At 43.6% G+C, this 25455-nt stretch overlaps 1 protein-coding gene across 3 annotated transcripts in view; it reads right to left on the reverse strand.

The window, feature by feature from the left end:
* The window catches only part of RNF130 (ring finger protein 130), a 247138-nt gene that overhangs the window by 37572 nt on the left and 184111 nt on the right, over positions 1 to 25455 (reverse strand). For all 3 annotated transcript variants that reach the window (XM_044281117.1, XM_044281116.1, XM_044281118.1), the window contains exons 5-6: positions 22950 to 23032; positions 15635 to 15731 (exon numbers count right to left, since the gene is read on the reverse strand). In XM_044281117.1, coding sequence (XP_044137052.1) covers positions 15635 to 15731; positions 22950 to 23032 — 180 coding nt within the window. The remainder of the gene's footprint in view (positions 1 to 15634; positions 15732 to 22949; positions 23033 to 25455) is intronic.

Here is a 25455-nt window from a genome sequence, read left to right on the forward strand (position 1 = left end):
TCTTACTTTATGGCCACCAACTCATCAATCAGAACTTGGGCATACCTAACATCCATTCTTTCCTTCACAAGTTTCTAGTATATTCTTTGCATGTACTTTGCTCATATGTAAAGTGTTTTACTGCAGTTCTTCTGCAGACATTCAAGTCAATAGAAGGAGAACGTTATCATTTACCAGACATTTTTCAAATAAGGTTGACTTTGCCAGGTTAATAAAACCAGTGGTTCAATGTACTGGAAATGAAGAGAAAGGACCCCGGCACAAGAATACACAGCAGATCCGGCGGGTTGAACCATGTAATTAGGCCTAGACTACTCATTCTATCTTCTTCTCATCTCTCAGGATGTGCCCTGTGTGCTACCTCAGTGTGGTGCTCAGGTATTTATATATTCCTGCTGCCTTCCCTGGCTTTGAGGTGTGAGAGATAGATTAAGCACTCTTATCCTCTGCAGAGCTCATCCGAGATGCTCCTGAAATAGAATTGCTTTTAGCAGGCCTCAGACTGGTCTTATAGGGAGACACAACTGCCAGGGCCTGGTGCAGCCCTCACAACCACAAACAAAGGGATATATCCCTAAGCACGTGTGTAGAGTGATAATATACCAGAAATGTAAGATGCAGTCCTATGTAAAAATCACCATGTGCGCCACCTTAGCACTACTAGTTATTAAACAACCTATCATACATATATAGTTTGCATATAAATAAGTGAGGAGGTGGAGACACTGCGGAAGAAAGCAATTCTGGGAGATTTCAGCTCTGAAGCCTTTACAATTATGGATATAGCTTTTGGCTATACTAATTGCATTATGTAACACTATACATAATGCAATGTATTTACAAAGATACTCATTTTTTATGTAGCCCAAATCTTTTTCTAATATAGGTAATGTATAGTTGCAGGGGGGAGAGGCAGTATTTCTTTACAAACAGTCCGCCATGGCTACGATACATGCCCAATCTAAGATGTTTTTTGCTGTGACACGGCATTCTTTCACAACTTATACGTGGCCACTGTATGTGTGTTGTACAATGGTGACAATTTGATAATATACAGCTCTTTAATATAGCATATAGAGCTTCATATGCTGTAATGGCTAATGGCTGTTTTTGTGAAACTCATCCTTTCATGGGGAACATGTCACCGGAATAATGACCCATTGTTTAAATCACATATTTTCTTTTTTTAAAGAATTTGTGATTTTTTTTCTTTTTAGACACTTTTCCATGTCCCTATCTATATTTAAAAACTAATTCTTAAATCACCCTGGCCACTAGATGTAAAATATGTCAAGATTTCCTGTTCTTTGACAGCAGTCACATGGGCCATAGATACAATGGACAGCAGGGGACCCCAATGAATTCTATGGGAGAGTTTTCTAGGCATGCTCTGTGTGTTCAGGAGGGAGAAGGTAAGCTGTGATATTGCCGGTACCTATTGTGAGAGGGGTTATCTGTCATTGTAATTCTGCTTGTGATGATAATGCCATGGCTACTGAAAAATAAACCCAAACAGAACGCAGGAAGTAAAAAAAACTTATTAGGACTATTGGTCAGTGTGAAAACTGCACAATTTTAGATGTAATTTTTTTTATTTTTTAAGGGAACCCATCATGTTAAACATGGAGATTATAGATTCATGAAAAAAGATTCAGTAAAACTTGTATTTCAGTCATTTAAATCCCAGCTCATTCTGGGCTTTGAAATCCAGGAGGCGTTCCTATCAGTGATTGACACTCTTTCCTCTATGACTGTGTATACACACATAGATATCAGTCACTGATAGGACCACCTCCTTGACTTTAAAGCCCAAATGAGCAGGAATTTAAAGGGAACCTGTCACCCAAAAATCGCCTATTAAGCTGTTTACAGTACCTTATAGTGCTGTATACTCGGTTCTTGATGCACTTTTTGTTTGTTTTCCCGCATGTCTGCTCATTCAGAAATCGTAGTTATATTCAGCTGCTGCCCCGTGCTGCAAGTCAGGCTTGAAGTCACGGGGGCAGCGGCCTCGGCGTCTTACATGGCCCTCTCCCCGCCCCCTGCCTCTGTTACTGACAGCCGAACTCCGAATCCGGGACCGCGCTCAACGGCCGCATGCGCAGTAAAGGGCGGCAGGAGCGCGGTCCCGGCTGCCGCGCGTACTACGCGCCGTCTTACTTTCGCCGCACTGCGCATGCGCCCGACATCCTGTATCAAACGCGCCCGCGCCCGGCATCTGGGCGCGGGCGCGTTTGATACAGGATGTCGGGCGCATGCGCAGTGCGGCGAAAGTAAGACGGCGCGTAGTACGCGCGGCAGCCGGGACCGCGCTCCTGCCGCCCTTTACTGCGCATGCGGCCGTTGAGCGCGGTCCCGGATTCGGAGTTCGGCTGTCAGTAACAGAGGCAGGGGGCGGGGAGAGGGCCATGTAAGACGCCGAGGCCGCTGCCCCCGTGACTTCAAGCCTGACTTGCAGCACGGGGCAGCAGCTGAATATAACTACGATTTCTGAATGAGCAGACATGCGGGAAAACAAACAAAAAGTGCATCAAGAACCGAGTATACAGCACTATAAGGTACTGTAAACAGCTTAATAGGCGATTTTTGGGTGACAGGTTCCCTTTAAATGTATAAAATCCAAGTTATACTAAATCCTTTCCCATAAAACTATATATCACTCTGCCCCACTCCTCCCGCTCTATAACATGCCGCCTGAAGATTACACTGAATTTTCTTGGTGACAGGTTCCTTTTAAATATAGATAGCGACATTGATAATTAAAACAAAAAATCACCAAAAATTCAAACAATAGGTCATTTTCTGATGACATGTTCCCTTTAACATCTTAAGGTGTACAGGTACGCCCTGATGTCCGAGTCCTTAAGGACACAGGGTGTACAGAGTGCCTGCTAAAATCATTCAGCAGGCACTCTGCGACAATGCTGAGGGGGGTCCTGTGACCCCCCATTTTGGCGATCTCAGCAAACCGCAGGTCAATTCAGACCTGCGGTTTGCTGCGTTTCCGTGTCATTCGGGTCTCCGGTGACCCGATAACCCGGAATAGGATGGTGAATAGTGGTGTGATAATACACCACAAATTACCCTCCTTAGATCCTGAGAGGAGGCGGTGACATTACCTCTCAGCATCGCATCCTATTGGCTGGATGGGCAGGCGGGGGTTAACTTCCCCCAGCTCTGCTCTCTTCCTCCACACTGCTTCCCTGGAGCCAGGAGCCCGTCCGTCCACCTCTGAGCCCAGCACCCCCATGTGAGCCACCATAGTGCCATCTGGCACTCAAAAGTTCGCAGGGACAGGTTTAGGGAAAGGATAGATTAGGCAGGAAGACTGAGGGATAGTTTTAGGGAAAAAAGGTTTTGGGGAACTTTACCCTGATCGGGTGTCTGGGGTCCACAGCACACTGTGACCCTAGACCCTATTTTTGTGTGTGCGTGCGCTGACTGTGGCCGGCACTCTTAGCGTCCGGCCACTGTTAGCGCATCGCCCACTCCACCGCTGATCAGCTTTGGACCGCTGATCAGCGAGTTTGAATGTTTGTTTGTTTTTCCAAATTTTTGGGTCTTTCATTTTTTTAAATTTAGTTCATAAAGTGAACGTGAACACCCATTCCCCCACACACACGCCCACTAAATAAAGTTTTACACACACTCCCCATGTCCCGCCAGACGTTCTCGGCCGAGGAGGCATGCACCCTGCTTGTCTCCGACTCCGAGAGCCCCAGTAAGGACGAGGATGACTGCACTTTCCTCTTGTCACCGGAGTCGTCCTCATCATCTAGTGATGATGAGCCCCAAGGTGGCGAAGACGCCGCCAGGCGGAGCCAGGGGACCCCGTGGCCCACACTAGTATGAGCAGCCCTGGGGCTTGTACTAGTTTTCCAGCCCACCAGATAAGTCCACCTGAGCCCCCTACCGGTGAACTTGTCTGGTGTACCCCAGAGGATTTTGAGCCAGTGATTCATGACTTTGTTGGCCAACCAGGAATCCAGATTCACACAGTGGGCTTCACTGAATATGACTTTTTAAGGTTTTTTTTCAGTGACCACTTTGTGAATCTGACGGTGGAGCAAACAAACTTGTTCGCCTAACAGTTAATTGCTCAACACCAGGGCTCCTTTTTGGCTAGGTCCGGTGGCTGAACTCCGGTCAGTGCAGCCGAGATGAGGACGTTTTGGGGTCTTGTGCTGCACATGGGCCTAGTCAAAAAACACAGTGTCAGGCAGTACTGGAGTGGGGAAATCCTCTACCAGACCCCACTCTACTGTATGGCCATGACACTTTCCCGTTTTGAGGCCATTCGGAAATGCCTGCATTATGCAGGTAATGCAGCATTCCCCCCCCCCCCCCCCCCCCGAGGTGATCCTGCCTATGACCGCCTGTACAAAATCAGGTCGGTCATCAATCACTTCAGGGCTAATTTTGGGAGGCGTATGTACCTGGAAGGATGGTCACTGTTGACGAGTCTCTCCTTGCTTTCAAGGGGAGACTCATTTTCCGCCAGTATGTTCCCTCTAAGCGGGCGAGGTATAGCGTGAAGCTGTACAAACTTTGAGAGAGTACCTAATGGTACACTTACAAGTTTCGTGTGTACGAGGGGCGACATTCCCATATTGAACCCCCAAGAATGTCCCCCCACTCTGGGTGTTAGCGGGAAACTTGTGTGCGACCTTAAGTGCCCACTTCTAGATAAGGATTACCACCTGTACGTGGATCATTTTTATACTAGTATCCCCTTGTTCCAGTCCCTTGCCGCCAGATCCACGTCCGCTTGAGGGACCGTGCGTAAAAATCAATGCGACCTCCCTACCCACCCCCTCCAGGTACCTATCCCCAGGGGTTAGACCCATGCCCTTACTAGTGGAAACCTGTTGTTGGTCAAATATAAGGACAAGAGGGATGTCCTTGTACTGTTCACAATTCACGGTAACGGCATCACCCCTGTCCCTGTGGAAGGTACCGCGGCAACGGTCCTCAAGCCCGATTGTATCGTCGACTACAATCGGTATATGGGAGGAGTTGAGCTCTCTGATCAAGTCCTCAAGCCATATAACGCCATGCGCAAAACCCGTGCATGGTACAAAAAAGTTGCGGTCTACTTGGTAAAGGTTGTCTTGTACAACTCTTTTGTGCTGTCCCGGAGCGCTGGCAGCACAGGGACATTCCTCCAGTTCTATGAGGCAGTCCTCAAGGCCCTGATCTTTTCTGACCGAGAAGGAGCAGGCCGGAGTACCTCCGGAACTGGAGGCGTCTGGATCTTCCCTGGCCAACATTTTCCAGGTGTGGTCCCCCCATACTGGAAAGAAGGGACGGTCCCCAAAAAAGTGCAGAGTGTGTCACAGGAGGGGGATACGGAAGGACACCACCACTCAGTGTGACACGTGCCCCGGGCCTCTGCATTGACAGTTGCTTCAGGGAGTACCACACTTCCATGGAGTACTAAATTTATAACCCCCTTCCCCAATTTTAATTCAATTTAGCCACAGACAATCGCCCAAAAAAATAATAATATATGGCTCTCACACTAAAACCTAGGCTACTGAGGAAGGGGTGATGTTATACCCTGAAACGCGTCTAGCCTAGACAGGACCCCAAATCTTGTACCACTTGGGAAGCTGGAGATTTGACTGGAGAATCGCAAAGAAAGAATCATCTGTCACATGAAGGGCATATTTGGAAAAGAACGTGCAAGGCCTGATTCCATGGGGAAGGCCTGACTACATGTGCCAAACAATTGCCTGTGTGCGAGTTTATTACGAAATATTGGTCTGCAAACTCGGAGGACCATAACTTCATCTTTGTCAATTTTATCCAGCGATTATTATCCAGCTATTTAAAAACTTCACCAATATTCCAGTGGGACGCCGCTGGTGGATGCTATTAGCAGGACGCCGCTTGAGTTTGTCCATTTGATTGCGCATTGGGACTTTGCTTATTTCCAGATATCCCTGATACATATCGAAAGGGACGTTGTTAAAGGACATTGGTTTATCGCAACCATTCCTTGAATTTTAGTATTTATATCTTTATTTTGTCGGATAGCCATAAAGTACATGCAAACATTTAATACTATGGTTGGCACAAATTGAGTAAGGTATTGGTTATACCGCCACACGATAGTGAGTGTGTAGCAGTATAGAATCACACCCAAATTAATGCAGAATTTATATGTGAACTGGGTATCTTAAAACATAGCTTTTACTAAATTATTTAAAATAAATATATAGTACCACTAGGTGAGAAACAACAAAAATACTCGACTCCACTGTTTCAGAATCACATAAAAGTGAAGAAAAAGGGTGGATCTTACCACATCTTGTGGGTTCCACATCCAGTGGAGGAAGGTCCCGGTAGATGATTTAAACTGCACAAATTTCATGGTAGCAAACATTCTAACATTAGTTTGAATGGGAAGTTATATCTCTTTAACCCTGTTGAAGGGGTCTGCTCATCTCATACATTGAGATATACTGAGGATATGCCAATGCCTGATAGGTGTGGGTCTCACCTCTGGGACCCGCACCTATCTCTAGAACAGAGCCTGCAAAGTGAAGAAGGGCACACTGAGCATGCACGGCCACCCTCCATTCATTTCACCTAACGACAGGGAACATTTTCTTAATGTATGTCGGATATTCCAACAAAAATTACTGTACTTGGTTTAAAAAATTTTTTTTTATGGGTTGACACACTAGACCAGGCATCCTCAAACTGCGGCCCTCTAGCTGTTGCTAAACTACAACTCCCAGCATGCCCGAAGAGCCTACAGGTATCAGCTTACAGCAGGGCATTGTGGGAGTTGTAGTTTTACAACAGCTAGAGGGACGCAGTTTGAGGATGCCTGCACTAGACAAAGAATTGTGGCACTAATCTGTTATATAAAGTAACAGCCATGCCAGTAAAAAGATAACGTGAACAGTGATTATCTCCTATCAAGGGGCGGGATATATTATGCAGCAAGTAAACAATCAGTTCTTGAAACTTATCTATTGAAGTGCAGGAAAAATGGGCAACTGTATGATCTGAGGGACAGGGTCTGGTGTGCGAATACCTACCAATAATGGCCAAAAAAGGAAAACCAGTGAACGAGCAACAGGGTCATGACCACCCAAGGCCCATTGATAATCATGGGGAGTGAAGGCTAGCCCATATGGTCTGGTCCCACAGAAGAGCTACTGTAGCACAAATTGCTGAAAATTTTGTTAAAGATGACCTCTCACCGCTCCTGACTGTCTTAGTAGTTACTTGTATTCTCCGTGTCGTAACAATTCTGGAGCATGCTTTATTATGACTGTGTTGTGCAATTTTTTGGCTATTCTTGCTAGAAGTGTAAGGCTAAAGGTACAGATGGGTGTTATTAGTGGGGGGTATGCCTGCACAGTCTGACACTGGTAGCCTGGCTGGATAGTGTCAGATTGTGCCAATACACAACCCAACTAGTAACTCCATTCTGTACCTTTAGCTATAAACTTCTAGCAAGAAAAGCAAAAGGAAGGCACAAGACTGAGTAATAAGAATTGTTTTTAAACAGAGAATGCCAGTGCCTTCTCAGACAGCTAAGGTGTTGGACCTCCACCGATTAGATACTGATGACCTATCCAGAGGATGCCGGTTGTGGTGGAAAGGTGTCTAAACACATATGGGGCTGTGTAGTCACAGTGCCAATGATGACCCCTGCACCCACTTGCAGGACTTAAAGGATCTGCTATTAGCCTCTTGGTGCTGGTCTTGTTGAGTCCATGTCTCTATCCTCCGGAAGTCTGTGCACCTAAACTGAGCTGGCGTATATTTCAATCTTCATTTACAGAAGAAAACTGGTGTAAAGATAAATGTGCCGGGCCTGCTGACACTACCCCCTTCTGAGAAAGTGTAGATGGCAGTGTAGATTTAGTCGCATATAAAATAATTTCAGACACAGGTTTTGCAACTTTTTTCCACCAGAAACTGGCATAGGGAGATGATCAATCTCCCCTAATGTATTTTCTTTTTAGATACTTGGTATAATTGTGCAGCACAGAAGCACTTACTGTAGCTAGCATGTTATAAAGGTTTCCTACATACAGTTGTGTTTAAAATTATTCAACCCCCACTGAAAATGAGTGTTTTGGCCAGTTTGACATTGATTTTGATCATTTTAGTCATCTTGTTTACAATTAAATCAAAGAGGCACTTGTAAGTCAGACAAATATAACATAACATTTATAATGAAATAACCACAAATGTCTTTTCTGTGCTCACATCATTATCAGTTTTATTCAACCCCCAAGTGACATTCAAACTTAGTACTTAGTACAACATCCTTTTCCAGTTATAACAGCTTTTAAAGGTGAAGCATAGCTTGACACAAGTGTCTTGTAGCGATCTACGGGTATCTTCGCCCATTCTTCATGGGTAAAAGCCTCCAGTTCAGTCACATTCTTAGGCTTGCGCGCTGCAACTGCTTTCTTTAAGTCCCACCAGAGGTTTTCAATCGGATTTAAGTCTGGTGACTGCGGTGGCCACTTCAAAATGTTCCAGCCTTTAATCTGCAACCATGCTCTAGTGGACTTGGAAGTATGCTTGGGATCATTGTCCTGTTGAAAGGTCCAACGTCTCCCAAGCCTCAGGTTTGTGACGGACTGCATCACATTTTCATCCAATATCTCCTGGTACTGAAGAGAATTCATGGTACCTTGCACACGCTGAAGCTTCCCTGTACCTATAGAAGCAAAACAGCCCCAAAGCATGATTGACCCCCCGCCATGCTTCACAGTAGGCAAGGTGTTCTTTTCTTCATAGGCCTTGTTCTTCCTCCTCCAAACATAGCGTTGATCCATGGGCCCAAACAGTTCTAATTTTGTTTCATCAGTCCACAGAACACTATCCCAAAACTTTTGTGGTTTGTCCACATGACTTTTGGCATACTGCAGTCGACTCTTCTTATTCTTTGGAGACAGCAAGGGGGTGCGCCTGGGAGTTCTGGCATGGAGGCCTTCATTACGCAGTGTGCGCCTTATTGTCTGAGCTAAAACTTCAGTACCCACATCTGACAAATCTTTTTTCAGTTCCTCAGCAGTCACATAGGGACTTTTCTCCACTTTGCGCTTCAGGTAGAGCACATCAGTCGAAGTCAGCATCTTCTTTCTGCCACGACCAGGTAGCATTTAAACAGTGCCCTTTGCCTTGAATTTGCGAATGATGCTTCCTATGGTGTCTCTTGGTATGTTTAACATCTTTGCAATCTTCTTATAGCCATTGCCCTTCCTGTGAAGAGAAATCACCTCTTCTCTTGTCTTCCTGGACCATTGTCTTGACTTCACCATGTTTGCAACCACACCAGTAAATGTCTAGAAGGAGCTGAGTATCACAGTCCTTTTAAATCTGCCTAATTGGTGCTTATTATGCTTGATTGCTGCTCCTTGACATGCACAGGTGTTTTCAATACCTGATCGAAAACACTTGAATGAACCTCTGTTCTTAAGAGTGGTAGTCTTTAAGGGGTTGAATAATTGTGTCAATGAAGAAATCACAAAAAAAAAACATTTAATAATGTATTACAAAAACAATTGATGTAATTTTAGTTACATTTGGTTCTTTAAAAAGTCCTTGTAAGATTTCATTCTGAACACAATTACAAATGTACACTAAATTCCCTAAAACCCTTTACAGCATTGGGGGTTGAATAATTTTGAACACAACTGTAGCTATGGAAAGCTATTCAGTGCAGAACACAGGATCTGCGAGTCTCTGGAGAAGGGAACTGCCTGAGGCAAACAGCGTAAATCAACATGCCCAAGGTCACCAGGAGAGATGACAGTAGAATTCATATTGAGGAGCAATGATTCAAGTGTCTTCTGTCTGAGTGGTCAGGTATGGCCGTCTGTTCCTCTACTACTGCTGTACTAAGACTGATATGTGAGCAGCCTGCCTAGGACATCTGACATTCAGCTTTCTCATAAACATCCAATGACTTTGTTCAAACCTGCAATGGAAGGCAAGCCAGCGATGGATGAGTCACAGCATAATGTGCGCTTCTGTCCGGCATTTGTGATATAATGGGTGACATAAATGAAAGAAATGGCTGAATGGACCTTTTTAACAATCGGATAGAAAATGACAATATACATGTATTTTTGTACGTGATCATAGGGGGGAAATGCTTTCTGTGCGCTCATTTCATCTGTGGGATTGTCCTCCTTGAAGGGATGTCTAGGAATTTCATACTCCTCAGGACAAGCCATTAATAACAGATCTGTGTAGCACAAATTCAGTTCAATAGGAGCAGCGCTGCACTTACCAGCTCCGTCCACCATACAACAGACGGCGCTGTGTAATCCAGCGCTGACCCTACATGGTACAGGTTGATCTGTGAGGGTGCGGGATGCTGGACCCCTGCCAATCTGATATTGGTCAGCTATCCTGAGGACAGGTCATCAGTGTCAATCTCCTGGTCAACCTCTTTAAATCTCAAAACTTGGCTTGGAACTTTCAATTTTCTTTACATTTACATTAAGCCAGGCTTAAAAATGGTCCCAGCAAGTGGACCGAAACGTCGCACGGGTGAATAAAGGATCCCAAATTTTTTCACCTATTGGAAGTGCTGCGGTGTGTATATAGTACTAAACTAGAAGGATATAAGAGATTTGAAACACGATGATCTGAATGTTCGGATAGCTGCTTAGAAAACATTTGGCATTGTCACTTCCAATACTGCATAGCAGGCCTAGGGGCTTATAGCCATATGCACCAGAGGTGGAACGGCCATAGACCTCACAAGGAAACTTTTATGGTATTGCTGGCCCTGCCTACTAATTGGTCCTGTCTTCTGTCAATTTAGACCTGCCTACAACATGGTGCCAGTTTTAGTTTTTTCCAGGGCCACTTTAAGTTCCCAGTCTACCCCTGACAAACACATTTGGTCCAACTACCATAGAAGGGACGATGGTGGATCATATCCAATAACATACTGTAGGATGGATTTCTAATGGAGTCTTTAATTATTTTTTTGTTCCATCATCTTGAAAAAAACAACAAGGGGATGGCCAACAAACTGTTATACTCTTTAAAGGAGGTATTAAGTCCTCAATCATAGTACTGTATTATAGCTCCATAGTGCCTCAGAGTTGTTCATAATATGGCACCCATAGGAGTCTACAGTACCTCTTTATAACACAGGGTATTTATTTTTATTTTTTTATCAATCCATCTGATTCCATAGTATGATGGTATTCTCCCATATAGGTACTGCCTTCATGTGCTTCTTTGCCTAACTGCCACTTTATGATCCTTCTATGCTTGTCTGTCATGACATACCACCAAGGATGCACCTAGTATTTGCAGCACCTTGTGTGAAATGGCGATCTCACCGAGTGTGCTTCACGGTGGGTGTAGTTTCGGCATATGAGTATTATAGACCCACCGCCATTATTTCTGTCCAGAAAAGCAAAAGGGTAAAATCAAACTGGCAGATGAATACAATTGGTGAAAAGAAAATAAAACACACAGGACTACAGCCGAGACTGTCTTTTCTGTCGTTGGATCTATTCAGCTTTCATTGATTCCATTCTGCTGTAGTACATGTCACTCATCTTCAACCTACTGCTGCTGTTCTTCAGACTTTTAGTAGGGGTTGTAGGCCTCGAACTTGGCATTTAATCCTGTTCTTCCAAGCACACTGAACACAGTAATCCTTCAGGGTAAATGGAGATGACTGCTAATCTTTGCAGGAAACAACTTGTCCTACTGCCTCTTATGAAGAAGTGCTGCATAATTTTGCTCTTAAGCACAGCTCTCAGGCGTACTTTAAGACACTGGAGGGCCTTTGCGGCTGGATCTGTGCTAATGTTGGATTTTGCTAGGCCTCTCTGGCCAGTTTTAACTCTCAACCGGTTTACTTCTCCTCTCATGCTTCATTAGTCATTAGACAGCTTGCTTAATGGCTCCACATTTAGGAAGAAATGTAAGGTCAAATTATGGATTATGTAATGTACTTCAGGGGGAATGTTGCTATGCCAATAAACATATATATATATATATATATATATATATATATATACACATACGTACATACATACATACATACACACACACACACACACACACACACACTACTTACAAAGTTAGGGATATTTGGCTTTCGGATAAAATTTATGGAAAACGTAAAAACTTCACGCTGCAGCGATATTATATCATGAAAGTAGGATATTTAAGTAGAAGCATGCAATGGTGATTTCCTCATCTCAAACTATTTATTGAAACTAAAGCATACAACAGTGGTGGGTATAGTCCCACAAACATATCAATGTCTCAATAACTTGTCATGTGGCCTTGAGCATCAATTACAGCTTGACAAAGATGTCTCATGCTGTTCACAAGTTGACTTACTGTCTGCTGAGGCATGGCATCCCACTCTTCTTGAAGGGCGGCCCCCAGGTTACTGAGGTTCTACAGAGTTAAGAGCCTCTACACAGCGACTCAGCTGATCCTATAGATTTTCAATGGGATTCAGATCTGGAGGAAGTGCAGACCACTCCATTTGAGGTACCCCAGTCTCCAGCAGCCGTTCCCTAATGATGCGACCTCGATGAACTGGCGCATTGTCGTCCATACAGAAGCACAATGACTGAATTAATGATGTCACTGTATCATTCACAAAGTGTAGTTCTGTAGGTTATAAATAAATATATACATATATAACTTTATACTATGGGATAAAACCACATCCATCCTTCACCTCCGGCAAAGCTTCAGCTTGCTGTACCAGCCCTGTATCTAAATACATGTTCTGGTAGCACCCCTGGCCCACCCAGCTATACCTTGAACTACACTAAGCACAAACATTTCTGTAGACAACTTCTGTCAATGGCATGGCCAATATGAGTTCAATGTACGTACAGTATAGCAAACCTCAAAATATGAGGTTCACTTTATTATTTGATACTATACATTTGGACAGAAGCAGTTCTCCTGGAATCCTCCAAACCAGATCCATCTATCCAACCATGCAGACATTCTACAAATACCACTGGAAATCTAGGGGTCCCAGACCATTCGGAAGGATCCACATGTGATTATAGACACTCCATTGTGGATGTCCAGTGGTAAATCGACAGTTTTGCAACAAATCTGTGCATCTGAATTTGGCTTTATAATGATTTGTATTTCTATCCTGTAGAGACCACTTGCAGTAATATCCTCTAAGTGGGGAGTTCTCTGGGCCTGAACAAGTACCCTATAAACATAAGCAGAAGCTCCTGGAGAGATCACATTGTGTTTCCAGAGGAAGAAAAAATTAGAGAAAACAAATCATTTCAGTGTTCAGTGTCTTCTGGAAACAAGCGCCCTGCACATTTGCCATTGGCAGGCAGTGGTTTGTGACGGTTCTACTATTTGAGCATTTTCAGGACGTTTCTTCATCATGTGATGGATGGATGTTATTATTCAGAAGCTGTAATATATGGCTGGTAAGCAAAAGGCCCAGAAAATGGAAATCTCCACACTACAAACCAATGACCTTCCCAACACTCTACAGGCTCTGACGACAGCAATTACTGCAGAGATCTAGTGACCAATGACCAGTGATTCCAGGACATCTGTCAGGTCTTGAGCTGTCTCAGTGGTGCTGCAGGGACCAACAATTCCAAGTGGGCTTTGCTGCGTTTTACAGTGCTGCAATTAGGATCATGGTACTGAAGAGCTAAACTACCGATTCCACAGCTCCAGTGCTGTTGCTTATCTGGCAATTGCAGAGACAGTGCTCACAAGATCATAGTGACGAAAGAGTACATCATGGTACAGCACCTGGAAGCTTCCCATGACTTAAAATGGAACCAACACTTTTACATTTGGGTGAACCTATGCTTTATACAGACAACTAGTTCCATAGTGTCAATTAGCCATGGAAATGTTCAAATGGCTATAGGCTAAAGGTTAGTGCCCTTGGCCATTACCGTAGTATCTTATAGGGAACAATTTTTCAGTACAGTAGCAGGAGATATAGAACTTCCAGACATCTGGTGGCACTTATCTCCAGAGGAAAAAAAGAACAGAAAAATCCAATCTGTAGAGGAATATCAAAATAGAAAAATCCATTCTGTAGAGGTCAAAGTAACACACAAACTTAGAAGTTGATTTATACATTATTCAAGAAAGTCCTAGTTCGCACAGTAACTCCTATTTTCTATTTTCCTTCAGGCAGAGTCTAACTATGATGTAGAACGCAGTAACAATAAATGGAATAAAAAAGCTTCAGTCAGATGCTATAAAGCAGTCAAACTATGCTATTTTAGTGTTAAAATTTAATGCTATGCCTATGATAAAAACAGAAACAAAATGGGTTAAACCCTGAACCACCCTAAGGCCTCTTTCACGCAGGTGTCCCGAATTTTCTCCAGATGCCTCGCGTGTGCATTGCGGGAAAACCGCGCGAGTAGGCACACAGTTGCTGGCAGTTTTGACTGCAATTGCGTTCAGATGTTCATTTTTTTCCGCGCGAGTGCAATACATTTTGCACGCGCGTGAGAAAAAACTGAATGTGGTACCCAGACCCGAACTTCTTCATTGAAGTTCGGGTTTGGGTTAGGTGTTATATTCATTTTATTATTTTCCCTTATAACATGGTTATAAGGGAAAATAATAGCATTCCTAATACCAGAATGCATAGTAAAATAGGGATTGAGCAGCTAAAAAATAAAAAAAATTAACTCACCTTATCCAATTGATCGCGCACCTGTCATCGTCTTCTTGCTTCTTCTTTCAGAACCGGCAATAGGACCTTTGACGTAATCGCACTCAACACGTGGTGAGCGCGGTGACGTCAGCGCAGGTCCTGCTGAATGAGCACTGAGCACAGTGACGTCAGTGCAGGTCCTGCTGAATGAAGATAGGACCTGCGCTGACGTCACCGCGCTCACCACGTGTTGAGTGCGATTACGTCAAAGGTCCTATTGCAGGTTCTGAAAGAAGAAGCAAGAAGACGATGCCAGCTGCGCGATCAATTGGATAAGGTGAGTTAATTTTTTTCTTTTTTAACCACTCAATCCACTGTACTAAGAATGCTATTATTTTCCCTTATGACCATGTTATAAGAGAAAATAATACAGTGAATACACTTTAATGGGGTCCGGGGTTGCTTTCATCCCCATCATCTCCTAGCAACCATGCGTAAAAATCGCACTTGCTTGCGGATGCTTGCGATTTTCACGCAGACCCATTCATTCCTATGTGAAAAACGCAGAATATAGAACATGCTGCGATTTTCACGCAACGCAAGTGAAAATTGCACAGCCCCATTGAAGTGAATGGGTCCGGATTCATTGCGGGTGCAATGCGTTCACCTCCCGCATTGTACCCGCACAGAATTCTCTCCCGTGTGAAATCAGACAGGAAATTCCTAATGCTGTTTTTGCAAGCTTGATTTGATTATATCCTGGAAAATCTGTACACTCCAGTCATAATTAGGAGACTTTCCAGGTATGCTTTTAACCTACTGACATAAGACTGAGACCTCAGTTCAAACCCCCTATTACTTGAGATTAAGAAAATGGACATATATTAGCATCCTGAAAATGTCAGAAAATCAACTTTATGGTTATATGTGCAGAACTGGGCAAAATATTCAAAAATGAGAGACCTCCCAAGTTATTATCACACTACTTACCACAATTCCCAAGGCCTTTAAAATGTTTAACTTGCACATAGGACAGGTGCAGTGTTCGCTGAGCCACGGATCCACGCACACCTTGTGGAATACATGCCTAGGAAAGAAAAGGAATACATTTTGATATTTGCTTCTTAAAACCCTGACAGCGAAATCTACTCTCTCAGAATGCCTGTCTGAGGGTCTTACAGAAGATATTATGACACCACCACCATGAAGCAGCCATGAAGACCCCACTCTACATCATCTGACGACAGGTCAATAGGAATTTTGGAAGCAGGAGACTAGGCTATCTTCATTCATAAACTAATCCCCCACCTGTCTTTGGGTCTAGACCGGCTACTATGGTAGATTACAAAATATGTCAATACATTAAGGGTCATGAACACAAATGTATTTTTTGTCTGCACCCGATCCGCATTTTTTGCAGGTTGGATGCAGACCCATTCACTTCAATGGGGCCCGCAAAAGATGTAGAAAGCACACCGGTGTGCCGTCTGCATCTGTATGTCCGTTGTGTGGCCCTGGAAAAAAAAAAAATAGAACATGTCCTATTTTTGTCCCTTTTCCAGACAAGGATAGGCCAGTTCTATAGAGGGTAGGACATTTCGGCAAAATGTAGAATACACACAGCCGGAATTCGTGTTTTGTGGATCCGCAATTTGCGGGCTGCAAAAATGGCAACGGCCATGTACATTACCCCTAATCATCTAAAAAAAGCCGAATGACAGTCATTTTTATATTTTTGCCCATAGAATGCAGCATTGTAGTATGTGGTATTGATGAGGTTAAGCTTCCCTTTGTAGTCATTACTTTCCTTCATCCACTTCTCATGACAAAACACATTTTGTCGGCAGGGGCCAACAATGAGAGACAGAAATATGAAAAACTGTGAAATCTGTGATTTATCCAGAGGGTCAATGGCATTGAAGTATGAATTGTTATTTTTTATATTTTCTAAACTTTTATCTTGGTAATGTTAACTGTTATCATTACAGTTGGCTGCCGGGTGGACAATACCTCAGTTTCCCACAGATCAGCAGATCACACCACTTTTAGAACCTCCAGCTATCAGTTGTAACCTTTGGCAGAAAGATCTCAAGTGCCAGGAGAAATGAAGCACTATATGTGTGTGCTCTCCTCCAGCAAGAAAGAGAGGCACTCTTTGTAGGCACTTCCTGTTCTAGCATATAGAGTAGACTAAGGTTCTGAAAAGATGACCCGACCCATTTATTAACTCCAATTCCTGAACAGGGTATTTTTAATTTTCTTAGGGTCCATTCACACGACCGTATGCATTTTGAGGTCTGCAAAACACAGATCACATAAAAAATATGGATGAGGTATGTGTGATGTCCAAGTATCATCTGTATTTTTTGCGAACCCATTGTAACAATGTCTATTCTTGTCCACAAAATCAACCAGAAAAAAGACATGTTATATCTTTTTTTGTGGAGATGTGGAACGGACATACAGATGTGGACAGCACAAAGTGTGCGGTCTGCATTTTTTGCTGCTCCACTGAAATTAACGGGTCCATATCCGATCTACAAAAAATGCGGAATGGATGCAGAGCAAAAATATGGTCATGCGAATAGAGTCTAAACCAGACAACCCCTTTAGCATTAAAGAGGATCTTTCCCCACTCCTGACATGCCTGTTTTAATAGCTACTCGCATTCCCCAATGACAATTCTGGAGAATCTATACTTATGACTCTATGTTGTCCCATTCCTTTATTATTCCTACTAGAAGTTATGAATGTATTGCTAGCAGTCTGCAGTAAGGGTACAGAGGGGAGGTAACCAGTTGGGGGGTGTACAGACTGCACAGACTCACTCTATCCAATCAGTGCTGCCATTTTTAGACTGTGCAGGTATGCACCCCCAACTTGTTACCTCCCCTCTGCGCCCTTACTGCAGACTGCTAGCAATCCATTCATAACTTCTAGTACAAATAATAAAGGAATGGCACAACATAGAGCCATAAGAATACATGCCCCATAATTGTTGTTATTACATGGGGAATGCATGAAGCTATTAAAACAGGCATGTGAGGAGTGGTGAAAGGTCCTCTTTAATGCCCAATACACAAACATACTTAGTATCTGGAGAAGCGCTGATGTGGCAGACCTCTACTAAAAGCCAACTTTTTATGCCAACAAGTAAAAACTGTGTCATATGCCTGCGGGCATAGAGAAGTCGGGGAACTGGATGCTACGCTAAAGACTAATAGAAACTTCTATGAAACAAAACTGACATTTTGCCATTTACTGGATGCACAAATCCATCTCTCTTTTCTTTCACCAAGTTCCTAATCGGGAGATCTATAAATGGCTTTCAGACATAATGACTTTTAGATAATATCGACTCAGATTGCGACCAGGCTCTGCTTCCCATTGACAGCCCAGCGCTCAGTCTCTCTTAATAGTCTCTGATAAAGACCCTTCTATGTCAGTGCATATAATCTTAGAGAACCATTTTCTTTGTGAGAGACACGATTAACTCAGCTTGTTGTCCACTCGGTTATGGATTTGGTCGTTCCTTTTTATCATGCTTGCTAACGAAGCTGGTCTTGGGTTGTGGGAACATGGGACCAACACTGATGCCTTCAGCTGCCAAGCGCACATGCAACAAGGTCAGCCAGTTTCATGGGCACAAATCTGCTGACAAATGCCCTTTATACTGTGCCAAAGGCACTGCACTCAGGTCATCCAGAATCCTACACTACCCTGAAAAAACTGCCTGCGGTTCATGTATATTTCACCACATGTATTTTCTCTTCCAATAGGTAAATGATTCCTAACCTGGGCTCCTTTGTGCCTGGTGTTCCTTAAAACCTGGTCAGGGGAAGGCAAACCGATTTCAGTCCACTTAACATCCTTGACAACAAATAATGCAATTGATAATCATCAAAAGCAGAGCTTCCCGTGAACCATTGAACGCTTCACTGACCCAAAACCAAACTCCAAAAGGGAAGAACTTTTATTGTTACATCTATGGCCAGTTTTAGTTGAAAATAAATCAGCGGGAAAGACTCTTTTCTCCATCTTCTAAGCACAACAGAGATCTAGATGACAATTTTCCCCAGAAGAATAAATGTAATTGAAACACTAGGGCACAAAAAAGCCATCTTCACGGCACCATAGTGTATATAATATAAACCGGATGTCATACCTAATGAGAAATACATGAGACAAGTGATCAAAAGAAGTGACTATGCACGGCGACCGCATGCAGAACCTCTCTTTACAGCAATCATTCTCCCTTTCCCTTGCTTCCGAGCTGCGATGAATCAAGCATCCTGCTTCACTGAATAAATCTAATCCTTGCATCCCTTTGTGTCAATTAAACTGACCCTCTATCTAAAAGAGCTGCCTGGCTGAAGCCTGCGGTCTATGTTTTACCCCTATTACCTCAAAGACATCATGACAGATTGTGAAATGATACGTAGAGCCAGGACACAGAACGCTCCCTCCAAATCCAGCAGCTACTTGGCTTCAAAATACATTTTTCCAACAAAACCTCATCAGCCCCTCAAGTCTGTAATTCCTGACTAGTCAACGGTCCCTGCAGAGCGACAACGGCAAATATACAATGATCACTATCATCATCTTTTACACAAAGAAAGCAAGAAATTAAGGACGGAGGGAGGACGCTGGTAATTACTGGGTACCAGGCTCTGAGGCCTGAGGAAATGATGGAAGGTCCCAGACACTGCATTTATCATTGACATCCATATCAGCAGAGCCGGTGTCTCAGAGCTTTAGCATCCACGGACAAGTTAATACAAGCAGACATAAAATCATTACTGCAGAGAGTATGAGCCCTACTGCCGCATGAAGGGATGGTCGTGTTCTGCATCCACATTAATATTTTTTATCTGGCTGCAATATCTGCGTGCTTGTAAAAGGATTTTATGGAATGCAGTGGGCACTCAGAGTCCAGCCATACACTTAAAGGGGTGGTCTTAAGAGGAAACCAGATAACCCTGGGGATCCACTACTAGCGATCCAGCTCTCCCCGCTGGGCTCTGTTTACCTGGCTATAGAGGTGACATCCCGCCAACATGTGACCACTGCAACCAATTACTGGCCTCGTCAGCGCACCAAAGAAGCCGCTGATTGACTACAGTGAACGTGGCTTTCCAACGTGAAATCACTGCTGCAGCCAGGTAAGCAGAGCCCAACAGAAACAGAGTGACACCAAGTTCTGATAAGTTCTTTATTGCAGGCTGATCCCCAGGGCTATCCAGTTTCCTCCTGAAAATGAACAACACCTTTAAGACCACTATCAGCTAAGCATGTATGTGTATTAGTCAGCAAAAGTGGAAGAAGCTGCTGCCAGATTTCCCCTGGAGGTTGCCTAACGCCCCAAGAGCATCCAACATGCCCCTATACACACTGTGGGGACATTTATCAAGAATTAAGAGTTCCCATCTGCCAGTCTGGATACACTGTGCGCTGGACTGAGGTAGGCAGATGTCTCTTAATAAATTAAGTCCATCTTTGGCCCTTCATGTGCCACATACTGAAATCTGCACCAGCTATGGGCTGGCATAGACTTGAGCTATAACCAACACCAAAGTTATAGTAAGTTTGTTAGATCATGGGAGCTCTGCCCCTCTCACTATGCCCTCCCTGACGAAAAGCTAAAAAAGTTGTAAATTATGGCATAAATATGCCATGCGCCTTCATTTTTTTACCTCTCATATCCATTACATTCAGCATTAGACATTCGGCCAACATATGTCTAAAGTGTATGGCCAACATTATATCATACATCTAGTGCTAGTTTAAGGCTACTTTCACACTAGTGGCAGCCTTCTCCAATAGGCTGTTCCGGCGGGTGAACAGCCTGCCAGATCCGTGCTGCCGCTAGTGCACGCGTGTCACCAAAAGTCCGCTACTGCCCCATTGACTATAATGGGGGCGGGCCACAGTTCCAGCGGCAGCCCGGCAAACATGCCAAGAGGCAGGCGGAATAAAACTACGACATGTGCCGGCGGCACGCGTACACTAGCGGAAGCACGGATCCGGCAGGCTGTTCACCCGCTTGAACAGCCTGCCGGAGAAGGCTGCCGCTAGTGTGAAAGAAGCCTAAAGAAAACCTGTCACCATGAAATGCTCTTTCTGAGCTCAGTAGCCAAGTGGGAGGTATTGTCAGTAACTGTGTATAAAATGATAGCCGTCAATTACTGACAGGACAGCCCACTTGGCTAATAAGTTCAGCTGAGTAACTGCAGAGAATTAAGGATTTTAATTGAAAGGTTTGGCAAAACGTTTCCTATGAAAAAAACTATATATAAATCTGCTCAGCTCCTCCTGCTCTATAACATGAGGTCTGCAGAATGCATTTTCAAGGTGATGTACAGGAGTTCTGGTTGGGGGTCTTATTCACATTACCACCCTTATTGAGCGGACCGCCTCTATATTCAGAATGCATTAAAATTCATTCAAACCTAACTGCATTCTGAATATAGAGGCGGTCCGCTCAATCAGAGTGGTAATGTATACAGTGTACCTGTTAACAGTAATATGCAATAATGAATCTATAAATGAACTATACAGAAGCGACACTATGTTATGAATATAGAAGAGACTCAATATCATTTATTACATAGTGTCAATCTATCTACTAGCGGGACTACTAACTATATAATTGCAAATATCAGATTGGACATATGCCCATTGCATGGTAGTTGCAAGATTATCAAAAGGAGGATTGCCATTTCTTTTACTTGAATATTGTGGATATTTGACATCTCATAATAACATCTTTATTTTATATATTCTTTTATTGAACAATTGTAGTGAGGGGTTTGTCTTATCAATATGCCAAGTGAGTGAGTATCTAGATTGAGTGCAGATTTGCACCCTCACAATATAATAATCCAGTTGTTGTCAGACTGCAAACCAAGACGATTAGTATATAGTATGTAATTATGTATATGCACTTTTGTTACTATTATTATATCTGATTTTATTTGCATTTTTATTTTGTATGTATTTTTGATAATAAATAACATTTATTTTTATATAAATACACATTTGAATATTCTGTGCAACACCAGCTAGCAGACTGCCCTCCAATATGTATATCCTGTTAGCACGGTGGGTGCGTCGTGGAGTGTGCATCTGGACCATCATTTTAGGCTGGTTGAGCCACTGTGACCTTGATAGATTCACAGGATAAAACTGACTTTAATGGAAACAAGGACCAGCTGATGGATATGGAGGCTGACCACAAGTAATACTGGCTTTCTACAGCATTAGATAACTTCACCCCATCCCAATGGCTTTTGAGTGAAATAATTATATTAACCCCTTCACTGCCAAAGTCGTATGTGATATGTCATGGATTTAAAAGCCTGCTGTGGCCAGAAAATAAAGCCTAAAGCTTACATCTAGGCATCATATTAAAGCCTAGTAGCTTTCAAATAATTCTAGGATCAGTGCAATATTCAGGGCATCGCACTCGCTTGAAGCCATGGAGCAATATGAAATGTTTTCCATCTCGTTTCATTGTGTGTAAGGGATTCATGGGTAGAAGTTGCCTCTACATAGGACGACAGAGCAGCAGATTATCGGGAAGGAATCTGCTGCTTGCTGGTGGAGGAGACTGCTGCATATGCAGTATGGGGAGGAGCGATCGCCAATGCCATCACTCTTTGCCGCCAGCAGAGCGTGTTTACACAGCATGATCTGCTGCCAGCAAACAACAATTTTTGTGTACGCACAAACGTTCAAATTACTTGATGAATGAGCTTTCGCTTGTTCATCGGGTAATAGGCAGTACATTTACACCGACAGATAATTGCTAACGAGCATTCCTATGAATTCCTTAATCTGACTCCTTTCTTTCCCCATCCCTTCTACAGTATCACTCAGTAGTAACTCACCACTCCTTGAACACTAATGGATTTCATATCTATGCATACCGATTTTCTCATACTGTAGACTGATAAATTGTAAGCTCTTGTGATCTGGGACTTTGCTCTTATTGTTTGAATTGTTCATTTGTTACAGTGCAACATCTGGTGTTGTCTGTATATGTACAGTGCTGTGGAATATGTTGGTGCTATATAGAGATTACTACTATTATTAGGTGCCTGATCTGCTCTGTTACAAGTACACAAAAAGTGATTCTCCCGTTTTGAAAGCGCGCTGTAGAGTTCCTACAGCTGTCATCAATAGTTCTCAGTGGGCATACTTTAGGAATGCAGCTTAAAAAATGTACTTAGATTCGACAGCGAAACACCTGCAATATGTGTCTGAGCTAAAGAGACATAGCAAGAAATTGCTCGCGTGTACTTACTTGCACGGCAGAACGCGAACAATGTCATTCTGCTTGTAGCTCTCGATACAGACAGCGCAATGATCGAAATCTGGGTCTGTTTCCTGCATGAGACAGAACAGGGTGACATATTTAACATGTGCAGGTCTTGCATTACAAAACACCATATACCACAAACCAGATTGCTATTTTTTATTTTCCTACTGCCCCCATTCCCCAGCTGTCAGTGCTTAAAGCTGCGCTGAATTACATTATCAGGACTGCTGCGCATGCGCACAGGAGTCCTCTCCATTATGTCAGTGGGGGAAAGGAGGCAGAAGGAAACTAGATCTGGACTCCTTATGTGTCCATAATGGTGAGGATCCAGAGCTTCAATGCCAAATAGATAAAGTGTAAAATACTAGTTGGCTGTTGCTGGCACTAGGGGGAGCTACTAAAATGAGTGACTGAGCTATGGCTGCGCAGGGAATGGATCAGAAAAACTGAACTGTAATCCTGCTACGTCTATTATGTGTTAGAAAACAGTATGTGACTACTGGCAGCAGTTCTGATACCTTTGTGGATGGCCGGTTCAATCTTTGCATGTTAACTAAAAGCTCTCCAATGAAATTAGGCGGTGTTATCGACAAATGTGAAGTGCAAAGGCAAGGGCATCAGAAACCACTGCAGGAACTAAATCAGCAGGCAATCAATACTTCATGTGGACTCATCTGATGGGGCTGTAGTGATGAATGATGGGTGTTTGCTGTATATTCTCTCTACTATCTATACACGCAGAAGCTTGATATCTACATGCGTGATTATAATACTTAGATTAAGTGAAATTACCTATATTAACTACTGGATTGCCAGCACAGCTACAGTTTCAGCATATGACAGCAATCTCACACCATAAGAGCTTGTGCTGCGGCACAGTCGCTCTTGTAAGGAGAAAAATGTGTCTGCCTACCTACAGGCTTAAAGGGGCATTCACTGTACAGTGAAGCTTTCTAATAAACTTGGTGTGTTAATTCCTCACCATTTTCAAGAGCACTGTTTGCTGCCAGTGAATATAAATATTCAGATGCAGAGATTGGAAACACAATCTCTCAGCTTGTCTCTTGTCCTGACAGCTACAATGTAACTATTGAGATGTATAGTCCAGGCTGCTTAGCTCGTAGAGGACTGTCTGAAGTGGAGACAACTGTAGCAAGTGCTACTGCTGAGGTGAGCAGAGGCCAAACGCTGCCAGACTGATGCATTCTGAGCGGATCCGCATCCACTCAGAATGCATTAGGGCAGTACGGATGCGTTCAGGTGTCCGCCTGCTGAGCGGAGCGGAGGCCAAACGCTGCCAGACTGATGCATTCTGAGCGGATCCGCATCCACTCAGAATGCATTAGGGCAGTACGGATGCGTTCAGGGCTGCTTGTGAGAGCCTTCAAACGGAACTCACAAGCGGAGCCCCGAACGCTAGTGTGAAAGTAGCCTAAAGCTGTAAGATGTATGAGGTCTGTTTTTTATCTTCCAGATGAAAGCAAGAATAGTTTACACCAAGCAGAGCTCATGGAAATGGGCACATCCCCAACTGGAAGTATTTCGGCATCCACTAGTGGGATCAGTTATCAGTATCAGGCTGGTTTGGGTCCACAAGTGAATGGGACGGAAAGCAATTCCAGCAACTACTGAAAGTATGGAGTTGTGCCTGGAAAACAACGGGGGCATGCCCCCTTAGACATCTGATCATTGGGGGGGCTTATGGATAGGCCCAAAGTTTTAACCAGATAAACCCCTTTAAAGAGAATGCCCTAGTAAAGACACCAACGGACATAGAGACATACATGTTCTGTATGGTATCCTGCGGCACTTGTGCCAATGATGTTGCACCTGGGCCTGTAGACTGCTGAAGCTGGCATTCCAGCTGGTCCCATAAATTCTAAATTGGCGATAAATCTGGTGACTGGGGAGGCACTTCTGGCAGAAACGTTGGGAGTCCTGCCATGAGTGATGAGAGGCAACACGTGGCCACAGGATGTCCTGCACATATAACTGAGTGCTTAGTGTCCCTCGTACCACTACTACAGGTGACAGACTGTCTTATCAGATGGCTCCCCAGGTCATCACACCAGCAGTTGGGGCAGTCTGTCTCTCCATACAACGAGGCCTCTATACTCGATCCCTACCATCGTCAGATCCCAAACAGAACCTGGATTCGTCACAAAATATGATATGGTTTCAGTCCGTAGAAGTCCACCACTGCAAACTAAGGCGGCGGCTGTCTGTCTATGGCAGGACGCATAATTGGTGCCAGTCCAACATTTCTATCTGGGTGTGTTTTATTTATTTTTAATGAGTGGAAATTACATCAATTGCAATAATTCATTATACAGTAGTTACATATGAAACAAGTCTGGTTTTGTGAATATTGCACCATTACTGGCAGGGACAAAACCAATAATGAAAAAAAACACCATGAAATCTATTTAGAAGATATTGGGACTGAGCAAAACACAATTATACTGAAAAATAAGGGGATTTGGGCCAGACA

The sequence above is a fragment of the Bufo gargarizans genome, chromosome 2 (assembly GCF_014858855.1).
Source record: "Bufo gargarizans isolate SCDJY-AF-19 chromosome 2, ASM1485885v1, whole genome shotgun sequence".
In the NCBI taxonomy this organism is placed as follows: Eukaryota; Metazoa; Chordata; class Amphibia; order Anura; family Bufonidae; genus Bufo; species Bufo gargarizans.